We start from the raw sequence: 19,458 nt of genomic DNA, 5'->3' as shown, positions 1-19,458 counted from the left end.
CCCGACAATAATTTAGATTCAGCGTATAATATGTTACAATCTAAATAGAAGAATCAATATAACTTATATAGAGACCTGTTCTTTACACCGGTGTCGGGTATTTCATGTCGAAATTGGTGGAATTAACAATATTAATTTACATCTCAAATATTATTTAACACTGAAAGGTTTCTTTTTCTTCCAGAAGTTAGATTGATGTTTTACAGGCCTAATTCTGAGCGTGAACCTGTTCTATTAAAACCAGATGAATATTTTGTGACTTGTGTTGTCAAGGCAGAGTAACTCTCGCTTTCTGTCTCTTCTCCTTGCCGATACCTACCTTGCCTCTGATCCAGTCGCACCTTTGTTGGGGGTTCCCCAAGCAAGCAACTGCCTCCGGTTCGGTTTTGTACTTCCAGTCCAAGTCCGAGCCGTGATAATTGAGGAGCATAGATGGGACCTGTGAACCTGGGGGCTCGTCCCCCCCAGCTTCCAGCAGTAGCACCTTCCATTCCGGGATTTCCGACAGTCGACTGGCTACAACCGCCCCTCCTGAGCCCCCACCGACAACAATGAAGTCATATCCCGTGAAGTCAACCCTCTCTCTATCAGTGACACGACCGCAGGGGTCTGCAAGGTCACACTGCTTCCTCAGGAACATGTCCAGCATCCCCATGAAGACAACAAAAGCTCCGGCCCCACAGGTATTAGTCAGGGAAGGGCCAATGAAGGGCGCTGTGCAGTTGCATCCGGCCTGCGGGTGGAACACAAGGGAATTAGTTCTCACACAACAGAGCTGATATGAAGACCAGCCACTGGATCTGTCTCTCAATCTCTTATACATAAGATCCGTGTTAATGTTATCTTTCAGTCTCTGGCTCTGTTTTGAAAATGTCCCTCCTCGCAGAGCTTACCCCCCCCCCAGCATTCCATTCAGCCCATTATAAATTCTAAGTTTCACTGTTGTATCGAAATTAGGCGCGACATATAAGTCACGAAATTCCGCATTGTCTATGTTTTGATCATTTTGATTCGAAGCAGTTATGTTACACCTAAATAAACACGTGTACTAACTTCTCCTCTGCAATTCTCTCTTACGAAAATATTCAGTGCCCTCGTATGACTTTCTGACCGGTTGTGTGGGTGTCCTATACCCTCAGGGGACGACACAACATATCACATCGTCATGTGAGCAAACGAGACGGTTACGAACGGGGTCCAAACCTATCATTGCAATATTTGGGAGACCCAAGTTTGAGCAGCCATCGCCACGTGCGACACTGTCGCTCTCTGGGTCCAGTCGTGTCACTCCCAAAACACGCGTACATGCCATCAGTTGCAGAAAGAAGAATAGGATGGAAGAACTGTGAAGGATGGTGGGGGAGGGAGAGAAAGCAAGGAAGCAAATAGAACATACACACACAGTATATTAAGTCCCCAATGCAACTGTTTTCACTTTTATTTCTCCTCCTTACGACATGTTTCAACGTCAAACGGCCATCATCAGGTGTTTTGTCTATGCACACACTGTTGCGGTGTATAAAATGTATAAAATGTTCAATTATTTATACACTTCTAATGTTTCTTGGTTAATGTATTTGATGTACACTTGATGTCTATTTGCATTGATTAATGCAATTAATTTCTAATATAATTTTGGGTTGAAATCGAGTAAAAAAAAAAGAATCTTCACATTTTCACGTGTTTAAATAAGTGAACATTTTATATATTTTATAAATTGTGACAGTTTTGGCGTAGATAAAACACCTGATGATGGCCGTTTGAGGCCGAAAGATGTCGTAAGGATGAGAAATAAAAGTGAAAATAGTTGCCTTGAAGACTGAATATATTGTGCATGAAAGATATATAAATGCAACAGGATGCTTAAATATATAATTGAAAAGGAAACAGTTTAGTGAAAGTTTCGATCCCAAACAGCAAAAGGAAAACGACCAGGTTATTTGACTTCAAAGGGGAGACAGCGTTGGAATGAGCAGACGGGCATGGACTAAAGAGAAGGAAGCAGACAAAAGAGTCCGTGTGAAATATGGTGCTTGTTTTTTAGATAGCGTTCAGTAACCACACTTTACGTGCAGTGTCCACTTCGAATTATTATAAATAATAATAAATTAGGAAGAATTATAGAGTATTAGCGCAGCAGTAACATGGAGGCACTGAAGAAAACTTCTCCGTCCATGTTATTAAATATCTGGGAAGATATTTGAACCGATTACGTCTAGAATACGAAACACACGAGGCATCTACAACATATCTATTCACTTTATGAAGTACTGAACATTATTTCACATGTAAGAATCTCTGCTACTGAATATATAAAGACGTATCCGAAATAGAATGTAGTTCGTAATAACTCAGCCTTGTGCAGCTGTACACATAACGTCACGTGGCTTATTGTTAGCTGCGGGGATTCCCATGCAGCAGTTTGTTCGTATACTTCAGTGCGGAGAGCGTGGAAGCAGTTCTTAGAAGACGCAGATAAGCTGTAATGTTTGGTCACAGTTTCCTGGAGCTACAAATTTGGCTGCAAATTGAGTGCAGACAAAACGTTAAAGTGTCGGAACGCGTGGAGAATCAGGGGCATGCAGAAGGGGCCACGCTGAGGTTGCGGAGGACATCTGTGCAGACGGAAGCCGAGGAGATACTGCTGAAGGACAAAGATAAGGGGAGGGAAGGAGGAGGAGGTAGATGAAACATAGAAAAAGAACGTAAAAGGGGAAGGTAATGGGAGGGGGAGGTTCAGAAAAGAGAAAAAAGTGATGCATTGGACATCATAGGTCAGCGAAGGACCCCCCCCCCCCCCCAAAAGAAAAGAATAGTTGAAGCTTGAAGAAAAACAGAAGAAAGGCAAGGAAATTGAAGAGCATGAGATAGAGAAGTTAGAGCAGGAGGGAGAGGAAAACAGTGTGTGTGAGAGAGAGAAACTGAAGATGAGCGAAGTAATTAGGAATGGGACAATGGTGAAGTAATTTGTTTGCAGAATGAAGAAGACTTGAAGGAAAGATGAGGAGGGAGGAAGAGGGAAGACTAATAGAAGGTTAGTGAAGAAGAAAAGGCTAAAAGAGGGAGAAAGAATAGGAAGTGGATGAAATAAAGAAGGAAAAAAAGAAGAATTAAATCACAATGGCGATGAAGGATAGAGGAATCAAAATAAGAAGAACTACACGAGGAATGAAGAAAATAATTGGATTAGTGAAGATGAAGACGGTAAGGAAACAGAAGAATAAACTGCTGAATTACGGAGGAGAAAGGAATTCGGTAGAAAAGTTTGGGAAGACGAACTACAGAACGAAGAAGAGACAGAGGGGAAAAAGAACATTAAAAATTGATTAAGGAGAAGAAGAAGATGATGAATCGCATCAGATGCAGCAAGAAGAATGAACTGTAACAACATGTTATTGAAGAATAATGAGAAATGATGGAGGAGAAGAAAGAAAGAAGATATAAAAGCAAAAAGAGAATAAGAATTATAACAAAACAATATTGAAGAATAGCAGAGAATGGTGGGGGTGAAATAAAAGAAGGCAGAGACGCAGAAATGGAATGTTCTCTTACAAGATCATTACGCCATGTAACTAACACGAATTAACAGATGACAGTTGTTTGCATCTCATGATAAGGGGGGGGGGCTCCAGTAGAACGGCCGCGAAGAGTGACCGCTGGTTTAAGGATGGCCCCCATAACCATGGTTGACTCATTGATTCGAGTTACGGAACTGGCAAGCGCTTCGGTAGAGAGGGAATAACATGGTAAGATTGAGACCGTGTTCTGAACTTGAACTCCATATCTGTTTGTTCGTAGTCACTGGAGTACCTGCACCTTCTGACCTACAAGGAATGCATCCCATTGCGTTAACTTATTCGTCACAACACGACGCTGAAAGTTTTGTTCGCGTCAGCTGTGTACATCGAGTTTGGTGTCCTGTGTCCTGCAGGACACTATCCGAGATCAATAAATTCGATGTACACAGCTGACGTGAACAGAACTTTGAGTGTCTTGTTGTGACGGATAAAACAATTGGTATAAATCTTCTAGCTTAACATGAGACGTAATTTCTGTAAAAGACACATTTCTTTTTCCGAGTAACCGTACTAATAAATTTATCTGTGTATTTATTCTTCTAGCCCTGCTGCGGAAAAGCATGATTTGATAATAAATTTAAATGTTGCCACTAATAGTTGGTTCATACACACATAAATATCACATGCCCATTTTCTAAGGCTTTCAGTTTACGAATTATTAGTATATATTTTCGCTAGGACTGTATTTTCCATTTTGGATCTCCGTTTCCCACAGCTGGGACTATGAAGAGCACGGCCTTGTGGGTTATAACGCCGTATATTTCGGAAACAGCCCGACGTTTCGGGGGCCAAGCAAAAAACCGGCAGAAGCAAGATGCAAGCATAGCTAAGATTTCCGTCTGCTTCTGCTGATTTCTTGCTTGGCTTAGTTAGTTATTTAGAGAGGGTGGGTTTCCCCATGCACCGCGACCAGTTTGATCTATTGTGCTTCCCTCTATGATATTCTACCCGTCTCTATACCCTACCGATAAATGGTGCGTACCATCAGTCCCGCCGAGCAAGCGAGTTCGGGCACTTGCTTAGCGGTATCTATAATGCTTCCCCCATCTATCAGAGGCCTTAAAGACTATTGTTGGGCGGGAAACGTCCTGGAATTTGGCTCAGTGATCCCCTTTGGGGATATGAGGTTCTTTTACGTGCCGTAAAGTTACGACACGGGACACACAGCTTAAAGTCCCTCCCGGAGGACTTGTTCCCTGAAATTTTTCGCCCTTAAAAATTCGACGACCTCCGCCGGGTATTTGAACCCGCGTACCACGAGTCATGAGGTGGGAACGTTACCTCTAGACTACGGAGGCCGCTTCTTGCTTGGCTTACTCTCAGCCCTGAAAATTTAGGCGTTGCGTTCCTCCGAAACGTCGACCTTCCACCGAACTACATAGCGTTACAACCCTAAGACCATTATTTTATAATTTCCATTGTCAGAACTGTGAAGATACGGCTCATTTGACTTTAAATGTCATTCATAAAAGTAGACAGGAGAAGCATATACAAGTATACATTGTTACGGAGCGGAAAGAATTAGTTCTTCAGTGTGGCCTTTCAATAAAGCACAGAAAAGAAGTGCACTGAAGGTCACCCAAAATGAGTACAGGAAATCTTCCTCCAGTGCGGAATTAGTTTTTAGTAGTGTTTTGCAGTTAAGCACAGGGACAAATGTACCTTTTTTGGCTTTTTACTTTATTATATTACACGGTTGCCGGTCACGGTAGCCGAGCGGTCTAAGGCATGTACTGTCTTCGCTCGCTTGGAAACCGGGATCGTAGGTTCGAATCCCACTCAGGGCATGGATGTTTAGTTTGTGTGTGTGTGCGTTTTTCTGTGTTTGTGTACAGGTAGAGGCCTTGCGACGAGCTGATCACCCGCCCAAGGAGTCCTACCGAACGTGTAAGATCTAGAAAAATCGAAGTGAACGGAGAAGTTCATGGAGGTAGACCTAGGCCCACTGGGGCTGTGGTGCCAAGAACACAAAATATTACACGGTTTGTTCATAGTCAGATCTCTGTCATTTCATTGCAATAGCGCGTTCCCGTATCCCCACAAATCCCATATATTATTAAGTTCGCTTAACGACGATTCTGCTGACGGGCCGCTTTCGAGGGACGAATCCCCGGACTTGAATGAGGATTTTGAATATATCGCAACGGGAATAAACGTAGGAAAATATCGCATCCATTTTCACAAAAATACCTGAAAGTATGCGAGGTTATCAAAGCGGTAATTACAGTATTTATATTCTATTCTTGGTTATGACAGCATATAGCACTGTAGGTAGGTGCATAGAAACGTTTCGGAGGAACCTCAATCTTCAGTCTGGTCTACTGGACTATATATGCTGATGGCATGTTTCTATTATAATGAAATATGCGACCTGATCGAATTGTAAACGTTACTGCATATTGGAGAGACATGTTTCCACGATCTCTATTCATTGTTGTGCCGAATTGGCCGATCTGACGGTCTTCACTCATGTATATTTCTTGGAGGTCTTGAGGCCGGCCAGTTTGGTAAAGATTTTCATCATTTTGCTAGTGTACAGTCAAATGTAAAGACGTTGTTCAAAATGAACTTCAGTGTATCATGCTTCTCGTGTTGCTGACACGGTTGTAAACATCAGAATTTATCGCCATCTGAGATAAGGACCCTTCTGAATTTAGATGTATAATTTATATTCTGAAAGAGACAATAATTATTTTATTTTACTGATAGCATTGAGAGATGTAACTGGTATATTCTGGCCATCTGAAGGTTTTTACCTGCATTTTTCTCCCTTTACGTCTCTACAGCCCTTTGGACCTTGGCCGCTTTTTCAGTTTCTTAAATTATACATTGTCGGTAGGACTCCTTGGATGGGGGATGAGCCCGTCGCAAGACCGCTACCTTTACACAGAACAAGACAAAGAGAATAAATTCACATAGACATCCATGCCCCGAGCGAGATTCGAACCCACGATCCCAGTGTTCATGACTTAGACCGCGCGGCCACTGTGATCTTTACCTGCTTCCTGCCCTCATAAATTGGACGAAGGGAGGCGAAACCTGGAAATTTGCTTACAAGTGAGAGTCAGTAAATAGGTCAGAAATGTATATATAAAACGTAAAACATCTAATAATCGAACCTTGAAAAAAATATTTATTTCTCATCATATCATCCACCATCTTGTCCCAACGCTTTACCAGTGCGCCGAAACCCGCAGCATGAAAGTCTTTTGACTTTGTCTCAGCCACTTCCGCTCCTGGTCGGGCATTATCTGCGACTTTCAGACGTCCTTGAGAGAATTTCTCGACCCAGTTGTGAACGCTTTACGCGACACTTCCCACCGTAAACAGGAAATATTTCTGCATGGATATCCTTTTCATAGAGTCAGTTTGCTCACAAAAAATGCACAACAGAACGCTCCTATTCTGTAATTCGTATACCCCTCAAGCACGGTCGCCATTTTGACTAGTGAAACCAGTCCCTTAACATGCGTTTGCGCGTCTGCTACCTAGATTGTCATGAAGTTGGAGTGTGCTGCTACCTAGGGATACACATAGAAAACCTATTACGTCCATTACAACTGTTTTACTTCCATTTGTGACCAATTTACTGGCTGACTTTGCAGTATTTCCGTTCAGCCTAAATTCTCTGTCATATGAGATTTGACAACGGTCTTTCAGGACTGCACCCCATCTTATTTCAGAAGACGGTAATGTAAAAATATACATCTCACTTTTGCCCAGAAGTTTTATCTTTACATATTACATTTCCAGGCATAAAGATTCCAGTATGTGCAGAGCAATAAAAAGTACTTCGAGATACAAATTGAGGAAATATACGCAGTTAAAATTCTATGAAACCTTGGCACTGCCATACCTAATATTTGTCACTGAAACGTGGACTCTTTAAGCCGGGTACGCGCTTGCGCAGTCTGCCGTAACGTAGCAGCATGCATACACCAAGCGTGTACGTTACTACTGTCATTGGCACTTGTTCAGTTCCCGGTACGGCCCATCCACACAACTGTCGGTTCTCCTGCGAGCATCAAAGAATGTTAAATTACACCATTAGAGCAGGCGTGTACGCGTTTCTGCGCTCCTTGGCCAGTCGAAAACTGTTCCTTGTCGGGTCCTGGTTATGTCTCCACTCTATCTTTCATATTCCCCTTTTTTACGCATTGTTTTCAGTGGACTGGAATAACGAAGTCACGTTAACGTTCATTGATCTGTACAAAGCTAAGCCGGTGCTCTTGGACCCAACCCGTCCCAGGCATCACAATAAACACACTAAACGCGACGCTTAGACGAGTCGGCGAAGGCTGTGGGCGTCTGCAATACTCTGGCCGATTGTTCATTTCCAAATTTTGAAAATATACTGCAGGCTGGGCCGATCAGTGTGCCCGGCCAGTCTGAGGCATGAACTGTCTTCGCTCGCTCGAACGCTGGGATCGTGGGTTCGAATCTCACTCAAGGCATGGATGTCTGTGTGCGTTTATTCTGTGTTTGTGTTGTTCTGTGTGTAAGTAGCGGCCTTTAGACGGGATGATCCCCGTTCAAGGAGCCCTACCGACTGTGTACAGGGTTAAGGAACTGAAAAAGCGGCCAAGGTAAACAAAGGGCTATAGATAGGCACGTACATACGAGTACATAGATAGACACAGGCAGAGAGACAGATAGACAGACAGATAGATAGATGCATAGACTGGTGTTGTTCTCTCTTCTCACGACCTCTCAACAGGCCTCAACTACCGCCATATTATGAGAGGATCAGTATTATTATCTTCCATCGCCGAATTTGAGTGCACGAAATAAAAAATTACGATCACGCATTACGTCGGACGAACAAACCCACTTGAGATGAGTAAACAGTCGCGGGTAGCCGACAAGGGGTGGTACTCCAGCTTGGGGGTTGGGCGTGGGGTTAACAACTTCTCACCGTAAAAAAATAAACCTATTACGAAATGTCACAAAGGCCCTCGGATCTGGACGGATTCTTTGGATAAACGATCTAAGCTAAAGAAAACGGACAGGAGATTTTGGAACATGGAATGTAAGAAGTCTGTATAGGGCAGGTTGTTAGAGAGACAGGATAGGGTGGTATGGACTGGATTTATCTGGCTCAGGATAGGGACCAGTCGAGGGCTCTCGTGAACACAGTAATGAATCTTCGGGTTCCAAAAATGCTGGGAATTTGTTGAGTAACTGCACAACTGGCGGCTTTGTAAGAAAGGTTCAACTCCATGAAGTTAGTTACGTGTTCATATTTTAGGAAAAGGAACCTTTATCAGATGAATGATCGCTGACACAGGGTGGGGGGGGGCAGAGGGGCAGATGCTGTCTGGATTTGCATCCATCACCAAATTATTCTAATTTGAAATATGTGTGATCGTGTAAATACAGGCAGACCAGAGTAGCCGGAGTTAGTGCTAGATTTGGTGAAATGAAATTACTAAATAAGTGATGAACCTCATTCTGCATACATAGAATACAGATTCTTGCGGAAACAGTTCCGTTTCGTTACATATGCTATCAGTTCCTCATTGTTTTATATTTTTCATACTTTCCTGTTAATTTATTTATAGGATAGCGTATTTTTAAACATTGCAAAAATTTGGCGGTAGATCTACACCTCAGAGCGTCTACTGACAGTCGTAAACTCTGCAAATTTTGTGCTGCCGATCATGTATTCTGTAAAATCAGATCGGATAGTTTAGTAGCACTGAACACTAATGCTACATTATTCTGTATGACAGACGTGTAGTTGGGAAATCTGTCAGAATACTTTACAAGTTGCATATCTATCTGGAGTGGTGATACGGGGACGGGGGACGGGGTTACAGTTTCTAACACGACCATCAGATCTCCTCCTACTTAACGTTACTTTCTCTAATAAATTATTTGTTGTGGCTACGTGTCACATAAATTACCATTCTCTCTGGGGCCTCACACATATATGCTGTTCCCTTTCGTTATGCTTTCCAGTTCTCCTATATTACGTTGATGGGTCAGCAGGTGTTCTCTCTAATTGAGATACCAAATGTGCAGGCAGTGTTAGCAGACTTTGCTGACTGAACATAGAGATCACTCCGAAATTTGTATGGTTACAGCCAAAATCGGAATTTGTTAAACAGGTTCAAGGCTGAAGACAGAAAGGAGACACCCGCACAGCTCATCGACAAACGACCCTATAAAATCCATGACCCCAAAACAACACCAATTAAACTGCGTTTAATTCTAACATATTGTCACGTGTTTAATAAGAATTACTTAAAATAACATTTAACACGGCGAGATGTAACCAGAATTTTAATTTTATATCAGTTTTATGATGTATTATATTTTATTTCCCTTCGGCGCTACAGCCCCAATTTGGGCCTTGGCCTAAGTCCATGAAACTCTCCGTTTCACTTCGGTTTACCAGATCTTAGGCATTCGGTAGAACTCCTTGGGCGGGTGATCAGCTCGTCGCAAGGCCTCTACCTGTACACAAGTACAGAAAAACACACACAAACACTAAACATCCATGCCCTGAGAGAGATTCGAACCTACGATCACGGATTCCGAGCGAGCGAAGGCAGTGCATGTCGTAGACATTTCGGCCACAGTGACCGGCAGTGTTATATTAACATATCCCTAATACATAAGCTCTTATCTTTAACAACGATCCTACTTCGCTTTAACTTACTTGTGTATTGTTTACATTCTACAAAAAATGCATAATATGGATCCATATTAGGGAAACTATATTCAAGTAACTTAGTTTATTTCATGAAATTTGCCTGATGATGACCTAAGTAAAGGTCGAAACATGTAGCATATACCTACTTACAACGAACGAGTGAGAGACCCCACAACATTTATTCTGTCTCCACCTTGAAGACATCCTTCCGTTTGTTGTATTGACGGAACATTTCGCACAACTACTCGTACATTAACACCAGGCTGATCGTGTATGAAATGTAAACCAAATTGAACAAATGAGGTTCTAGCGATCTGGCTAATGATTGTGTAGCTATTGCTTGCGGAGTGTAAGGAATTTCATTATCTAATTGCTGAATAAAACGTGGTGCAACATGTGATTATTTCACCTAGTGTGGAAAAAAGTCCTTGTAATATACAGGATCGCTGGTCACGGTAGCCGAGCGGTCTAAGGCATGCACTGTCTTCGCTCGCTCGGAAGCCGGGATCGTGGGTTCGAATCCTACTCAGTGCATGGATGTTTGTGTGCGTTTTTCTGTGTTTGTCTACAGGTAGAGGCCTTGCGACGAGCTGATCACTCTCCCAAGGAGTCCTACCGTATGTGTAAGACCGAGAAAAACCGAAGTGAACGGAGTTCATGGAGGTAGGCCTAGGCCCACTGGGGCTGTAGTGCGAAGGAAAGTATTATACAGGATCATCGTAAAAGGATACCGGAATTTGACGAGTATTTTTAAAGGTATCATGGCCTCCGTCTTCAAGATTCCTCTGTTTGCTTGTACCCTGAAGATGGAGGTGTTAGGTTCCTCCGAGATGTCAGTGAACGCGTACCAGGCTGCACGACGCCATGTGTAAGTGGATAGTATTCTTCGTTTCTTTGATTATTTTAAAATGTTGACCTTCGCCCTTAACCGCATTTGAGTAGACCAAAAACCTCTTCATCAACGGCCAAGTAAAGTCATATCACTTATTATATTGGCGTTTCAGATTTCATACTAAATAATTCTTAAGAGCGAGTGGTTAAATGTGACTAAGTTATAAGTAGGAACTTTGGTTTCGATAAAGCAGGTAACGTATTGTAGCATGTAGGCCCGTTGCTAAGTAATGACTCGGTAAACAACGCCCGCTGCTAGGCAACAGATTCCTAACAAGCAGCACTTTAACTACAAGAACGAGGAGCGCGCTGTTTTCTAGGCGGTCCGTGCCTAGATGTTATAAGCAGGGCACTTAGCGGAGTGCAGTGAATTGGTGAGCAGGGTTTGAGGATTGCTGCTGTTCGGTCGATGTGAGCTGTTGCTTTTAGAAGCTGGTAGCTGAGGCGCGGGGATTATGTAATGTTACTAAGCTCTTCGACGAATATTTTTTAGAGTCCTGTGACGCTTTAAAGGCCGTTATGTTGACATGACCTTGAGTCAGTGTCACGGTTGAACGAAGCGTTATTGGAAAGTTCTTGTTTGGTGACAAACAGAAAGAGAGAGCAGTATAGGATTCCCCTGAGACTCTCAACGCGCCGGCAATAAACTGTTATTCATGTTCCAGGAACCTTTTTTTTTTTGCCACCAAGTCTTCGCTACTGAGTGGTTAACATTTCTCATCCGTACTTAGTAAGTCCCGCGTTCGATTCTCGACCCACCGACTTATTTCGTCTTTCTCTTCAAGTATGAATCTGGAATCAGAGATACAAGGAAGAAGTTGTCCATGCGCCTAATTAGTCACCACATCACAAATATATGGGGGTGGGGGTGGAGGTACAGTCATCTGCATTTATAGCCAACATTCCTTAGTTAAAAAAAAAGGAGCCTATGACGTCACCTTGCTGTCATGTCTGTGTCATTCCGTTAATCCCCGTTAATATCCCCGTTAATTTTTGTTAAGAGGCTTGTGATATCACTTTACTGTCTGTATGTACCCCACTAATTGTTGTTAGTTTATTTATGTTATTGCATCGCCCCAATGGGTAGTATGGACATACCATACATTCGTTGTTAGGAGCCTTGTGAGATCACCTTCTTGTGTTCCTGTGTATTCCCCTTAATTTTTTGTCTTCCATGCGGTCCGTGTCTATCAAAAAGTAGAGTAATTAGTTCTTCCCCGAACATCTAGTTTAATCTTGGCACTAAGAGTATTTCTTCAGTTTCTCGCTTCGGCCGCTTTAACCACGTCGAAACAGCCCAGATGGCACTGCATACGAGGACGGGTAGGCAGCAGAGGTGTCTGGATTTTGTGTCGCAAAGGGTTGTACCACCCCTGTAGTTTTAGGAACCCTGAGTCTGATGTCTGGGGTCATGCCTTCTACTAAAATCTATAGCGTGTCCAAAGTTTGACCTGCTTCGACTTAAAAATGTTATATCTACCCCTGCCATTTTCATAAATCAGTGGAGTCCCGGAGTATTTCGTCTGGGACCTATCCTTCAACCACCGCTGATGTAACTTGATATTTGTGAGGGGTTCATATCTCGAGACATTGGCCTGCAACCTTAGTTTATATCAGTTTTTAAGAACAAGAGAAGAGTTGAAGGGTGCATTTTGTCTGGGTTGTTGCTAGGAGAAAGCTGGCCAGCGCTTATATGTAATATGCACACAGTTCAATAAATCCTCTATATTCTGTAGTGAGTATTTGCTCTTTGTGTTTGGAATACACGCTCAGGCAGCCAACTGACAATCATCATCACTGAATTATTACGTTACCGCCCGGCCAACGTAATTAAGTCGAACCACTAACATCTTGGGTCACTTCATCTGTGGGCATAGAAAAATGTCTTGCCTCTGCCGGGAACTGAGCCGAAATACCTCAGTCGTATAGTCCGTAGTCCACTTCGTCAGAACAGGCCACGGCTGCTTCATTCCTCGTCCTTCGCAGTTCGTAACTGACAATCATGTTAACATTCGGCTCTACGTAACGCGTGCAGCTGACAGAAACAACAGTCCTCTTTTGAATTCCTAAAGTCCCGGCTTTCAATATCAGTTGGGATATTCGCTTTCCCGAACATGGATAATATACAACTCCCCAGCCTGTTCCGGCCTCTTCATATTCAGTTTGTAAAGATGGGTTTCATTACATTTCTGAGACCTGTGTACACATAACACTAGTGCCTTGCGGAATGCGATTCTTTATATGCCTACTTCCGGTATTTCTGTTTTCTATTATTATTACTACTACCATCAAGATGGCAGGGGCACGAGGTAGCGTAGTTGGTTGAGGCACTCGTACAAGCCGGAAGGTCGCGGGTACGATTCCCGATGAGGTCACTGGATTTTTCAATTGGCCTAATCCTTCTAGCCGCACTATGGCCCTGTGGCCTCTGAGTACCAGGAATCTTCTGGAAGTAAAGGGCGGCCGCCACATAAAGCTGACAAACTCACCGCCATCTGTGAGCCGACTGTTCTAGAAAATGTGGGAGCCTCGACGTCTCAAAACCACATGGGCCTCTACGGCCTGTTACAGGTATAGCAAATAAGAAATTAAAATGGTAGGAGGATTTTCTATTCTACACAGCGTCGAGACCGGATCTGGCGCTCACCCAGCGTCCAATCCAATGGATACTGAGGGCCCTTTCCCTGGGGGTTAAGCTGCCGGGGCGTGAAGGTGACTACTCACCTCCATCAAGTACTGAAGTCATGAACTATGGAGCTATAGCTCCGGTTCGCTACATGTCTTCAGGACAACTTAACCTCACTATGGCCACAAGCTCTACTGCAGCACCGCGCGTGCCTGCCACACCTCTGCACTTTAGTCACGTTTCTAAATTCACATTTCCATTATCTCTTAGCCTCAAACGATTCCTTGTTAACTTTATCCTCCTACTTACACCCACGTTTAAATTGAGCTCCTGTACATTTCTACTGTTTATGGATTTCTTACGTGCTACTTCCTCATTTGTACTCAATCATATATTGCATTCAGAATTTATTGTCAACTTTTTCACTTCTAAATATGTTACTGTTATGTGCCGAGCATCGCCTTCCCCTATACACAGGGAATATCCTTATTAATGCTATCATCCTAGTTCCTGGTTTCCATGTGCATTCCCCACCAAAATTATGTATATCGCTCCTGTCTCACTTATGCCAGCGTATCACAAATTCATAGCCTTTACTGTATTAACGGAATTTGGCGCCTAACCAATTAACTATTTATCACGAAACTCATATTCCATTACCTGTCCTTCCTGCTTAGGATTAAGGAGGTCCTTGGTTTGAATCTTAACTGAATAGGCTATCAGGCTGAAATAATCTCTGGTGTTACCAACCTTCTCACAACATATTTCCCTGTCCATGATCACCCTGCCATTTCTTATTTAACGCCATTCAAACGAACATATGCAGTCAACTCCCATTAATTAAAAAAAATCAATAAAATTGGAGATATGATGCAACTTTTATACATTTTCATGGGTTTTTAAAAGCTGATAGTCGCTCATATAGTCAATAAATTCCTCGCATCTCGTATAAAGCGAATAATAATCTTGAAGAACGCCGTCTTCTGGGATGTGACGCCGTGTAGATCTTGTGTGAACCGATGTTACGGAAGAATATATAGCTTCCATCATCAGGGTAGAAAAATCCGCAAGCGAGGAAGCAGCATGAGCAGGTGGCTGCAGTCTGCAACCACTTCCTCACTTGGTTCCACGCTCGCGGATTTTTCTACCTCGAAGATAGAGGCGATATATTCCTCCGAAACGTCGGTTTACACAAGATCTACAAGGCGCCACATACCAGAAGACGACATTCTTCATGGTCACCGCCGTGAAAACCTCAAATCTTAAATATTAATCTTGTTTGCTAGATTCGGCCACTGGGCCCTACTTTGGGCCGCTTGAATTCAATGTCACCCTCACAATCGATATATTTAGCATTCATATTAATATTGTCCTTGTATTTAAGTCTGATGAGCCTCTTGTAGCAGGCGCCCTGTGTAACAGTACGTCTTACCACAGCATCCCAGCTTCTTGAAGTGAGGAGTTTTCCTCTTTCTCCCAGCCCGAATGCAAGAGGACCACTCCTTTCCTGCTAATTATACATATTTGTATAGTGAAGCCTTCCACTCCATTCACAATAAAAGGATTCATCATGGAAAAAACTTCAAGTGGTTTGTGGATTTAATGTATCGAAAATGCAAGAACTGAAAAAATTGAATCTGCAAATCATTTGAAGAGGTCATTGGATATTTCAGTTGACCTAATCCTTCCAGCCGCACAATGGCTCTGGAGTCGACTCAGCCTCTAACAGAAATGAGTACCAGCAATCTTCCTGGGAGTATAGGGCGGCCGGCGCGTAAGGCTGACAACCTCACCGCCATCTGTGAGCCGATTGTTTAGAAGGTATGGGAGCCTCGGCGTCTCACAACCCTGTGGGCCTCCACGGCTTGTTACAAACTCTACCTTTTACAAAACCTCAAGCATTTGCATACGATTTGAAACTTTCGTGGCGATCAGCCATGGCCGACTGTCTCTATCTTCAGCATAGAAAATGTGGGAGTGACAGATATCACATCAACCCCTGATTATGGAGACAGAGACAATATCCGAAACGTCAGATACTACTTCCATATTCACGCGACTGATGGCCCAAGAACATTGAATAGAGAATTTCTATTCTTGTATGACGAACTGTGAGCTACGTTATATTATNTGTTATATTATCCACGAGTATATTGCACATCAGATTTATCTGTGAAATTAAGTTTTATCTCTTCAGAAAATAGCGAAAATGTCATGTAAGACTTCGCGACCTGTAGACACGAACGCTCTGTTTGAATGGAGAAGTAGCATATGGTAATGAGTGTATTTTAGCCGATTATTTGAGGACATTTTTAATATCTGGACTCTATAATGTCAGATGAAGAATTGGGAAGGACGCCAAAGGAGGTGGTTTTAACCAAATGGAGATATCGTGGCACTTTCCACGAGGGACTAAGGAAAATAAAAAAAAGGACTTAGTCTGGATTTCCGCTGTTGCGGCCGAGAATTCCACCAAGTACCTTGGCCTCCTGTTCGGTATGAGAGCAATTAGAATCAGAAAAGTAAATGAAACTGCTCTTCAGAAACAAAATACTCTAGCTGTAGTACCTACGGGTGCAATGCCCGCCATTTTGTACGGTCCTGAATCAAGAGGAACTAGCAAAACCAAACTTCATATTTATTTTTTTGCATCCTATTATATATCATGGATTAAAGGTATATTTGGGAGCCGTCATAGTTGATTAAAACAGAAAGCTTTCATATTTATACATCAATATCTGAATATGCAAGTAAAATGCGTTACCAACGTACACAGCTAAACCAGCAGCAATCCACAATTATATGGACATAAAATCCCAGTTAATAAAACTTACACACTTATTTTTTTGGTAAACCAACTTTACAAGTCACAGTAACCACGTCTGCCTGCCTGTCTGCCTGATCTGCCTATCTATGGCTCTACAGCCCTTTGTTCGGCCGTGGCCGTTTCTTGATCATTTTACACAGTCGGTATGACTCCTTGGACGGGGGATCAGCCCGTCGTAAGGCCGCTACCTGCACACAGGACAGCACAAACACAGAATAAACGCACACAGACATGCATGCCTCGAGTGGGATTCGAACCCACGACCCCAATGTTTGAGCGGGCGAGGAAGTTCATGCCTTATATTTTATCAACCCACCTACGTCTTGGTCTTCTCAGTGGTCTCTCTCTCCTTCTGGCTTTCCCACCAATATCCTATACCCATTCCTCTTTTCCCCCATTCGTGCTACATGCCCTGCCCAGCTCATCCTCCTTGAATTGATCATTCTAATTATACTTGGCGAAGAGTACAAGTTATGAAGCTCCTCATTATGTACTTTTCTCCAACCTCCTGTCACTTCATCTCTCTTCGATCCAAATATTCTCCTCAACACCCTGTTCTCAAAGACCCTCAGTCTATGTTCCTCCCTTAATATCAGAGACCAAGTTTCACACCCATACAGAACCACAGGAAAATTATAGTTTTGTACTTTCTAATTTTTATGTTTTTGCACAGCAGACAAGAAAACAATAGGTTCTGGATTGAATGGTACCAAGCATTACCCAAGTTCAATCTCCTCTTAATTTCCTCCTGAATCAGGTTTCGATCTATTATCGTCGTTCCTAAATATCTGAACTGTGCCACATTTTCAAAATATCTGTTTCCTGTCTTTATATCAAGATTTTTTCCTGCATTGTGGTGACGAGATAGCAACATATACTTAGTTTTCTCTGTGTTTACTCCTAGACCAACCTCCTTACTTGCGTCAATTAAAGTTTGTGTGTTTTTCTTTATGGTATTTGTAGTATCACCCAGTAGATTCACATCATCGGCATAGGCCAACAGCTAATGTATCCCTTTTAATTTCAGTCCCACCTGGTTTCCCTGGTCCTTCCTAATTGCATATTCTAAGGCAAAGTTGAAAAGGAGTGGCGATAAAGCATCTCCTTGTTTTAGACCATTGTGGATGGGAAAATTATCAGACAAATGTTTACCTATACTCGTTTTACTATACATTTCGCCTAAGGACATTTTAATCAGCCTAACTAGTTCCATGGGTTCCCACACTCTATCAGAATATTGTACAATACTTCCCTCCTAACTGAATCATATGCCTTCATTATAATTGATTATAATTTAACATATGTATATTAAAAAGAAGTAAGTAAATAAAGGTGTCCCATAGAGTTGTGAGATGTTGAGGTTCGTACATTTTCTAGACAATCGGCTCAAAGATGGCGGCAACGTTGTAAGCCTTACGCGCCGGCCGCCCTTAACCCCCAATAATATTCCAAGATTATTCCTGGTGCTCATTTCTGTTAGAGGCTGAGTCGACCCCAGTGCCATAGTGCGGCTGGAAGGATTAGGTCAATTGAAAAAATCCAATGACCCAATCGGAACTTGAAACCGCGACCTTCCGGCTTGTAGCATGGTGTCTCAACCAACTACGCAACCGAGTGCCCCACGTATGCCTTATTTATTTGTGCACGTTTTGCCCATCAGAAACATCGAAAATTATTAGGGTCATCCACACCACACAACAACTAGTACATTAAATACACAACCCTCCCGTATTTTATTTATATTCAAAATTTAATATTTTCTAATTTACTTAAAGGGCTAGATTTAACTTTTAGTACATTAGAACAACATCACTCGAGACATATCCCGTACTTAAAACCTAAAATTTTAAAATCTGTATTATAATATTATTGATAAATTAAATATATTTCCCTTTTAATATATAGTTTAATGACAGGAGACACGTAGACCACCTGATATTGATCTCTAAAGATCGAAACATATAGCGGGATGGGAAAAGATTCTAATGTACATTTAATATCGGTTTTATAATGAATTTTTGTGACGACGGCTCTCAGATATACCCATGTTGCACAGATTTTGTCTACTTCCGTTGAAATAAAACGTGTAGACACATAAATGGGCAGAATTAGCCCCGTTTACATTCACATCACACGAGAACCCTTGAGGATTATGCGATGTTTGGTATAGAGGGTGGTAGCCGGTATCAGCAGCATTGCAAGAGACACAGCATTATGACGATACGTGTAGGCACTTACCTGTAGCGCTGACATTCTGCCTTGCTGAGCGGTCTAGATCGACACGTTCGGTCGCAACTGAGCGTGATGTTCGGCAGTACTCCTGTTTAAATACGTATACTCGTATAACAGAACGAAGCTTGTTCACAGAAGATGTCTTACTGGCTCTCACGGCAGTTGCTTGTTTCAAGGTGACAGCCAGGCGGGGCCGATAAGGAAGTCCCCCCCCCCACTACTACTTCTCTCGCAGTTTCTATTGTAATTATGTAAAATAAATCTACACGCCACTGAAACCGTTAGTGTACGCGATACCCATCATGCCTCGTTAATTCGTTATGGCACAGGTTTTGTGAATGGAACGGCAGTAAATGTAAACTTTCTGTTTTACGCGTTCCTTAAGCCCATAAAATGAAGCAAAGGCGATGAGATAAGTTCTTTCTGATCACATGTTTAATCTTCGAAACCGTGCAACACTTTGGCAGTCAGCGTTAAAAGTTGTTGCTAGAATATGATTTTGGTTTCTATCGGTCTAACACAATTCTTACTCGCATGAAACTAACGAATTTAAAAATAACTATCTCATCTACAAAAACTGATAAAACTATCCGTGTAACAGGCCGTGGAGGCCCATAGGACTGTGAGACGTCGAGGCTCCCACATT

The 19,458-nt window shown here is 42.5% G+C and overlaps 1 protein-coding gene across 1 annotated transcript in view; it reads right to left on the bottom strand.

The window, feature by feature from the left end:
* The window catches only part of LOC111866731 (glucose dehydrogenase [FAD, quinone]), a 31,982-nt gene extending 13,057 nt beyond the window's left edge, over positions 1 to 18,925 (bottom strand). The window contains exons 1-2 of the mRNA XM_023855936.1: positions 18,819 to 18,925; positions 320 to 733 (exon numbers count right to left, since the gene is read on the bottom strand). Coding sequence (XP_023711704.1) covers positions 320 to 733; positions 18,819 to 18,833 — 429 coding nt within the window. The 5' untranslated portion in view covers positions 18,834 to 18,925. The remainder of the gene's footprint in view (positions 1 to 319; positions 734 to 18,818) is intronic.
* Positions 18,926 to 19,458: the final 533 nt, after the last annotated feature.

This window comes from Cryptotermes secundus, unplaced genomic scaffold, assembly GCF_002891405.2.
Source record: "Cryptotermes secundus unplaced genomic scaffold, Csec_1.0 scaffold213, whole genome shotgun sequence".
Lineage (NCBI taxonomy): Eukaryota > Metazoa > Arthropoda > Insecta > Blattodea > Kalotermitidae > Cryptotermes > Cryptotermes secundus.
Note: the sequence above shows the minus strand (reverse complement) of the source record. Positions and strands in the feature narration are given on the sequence as shown.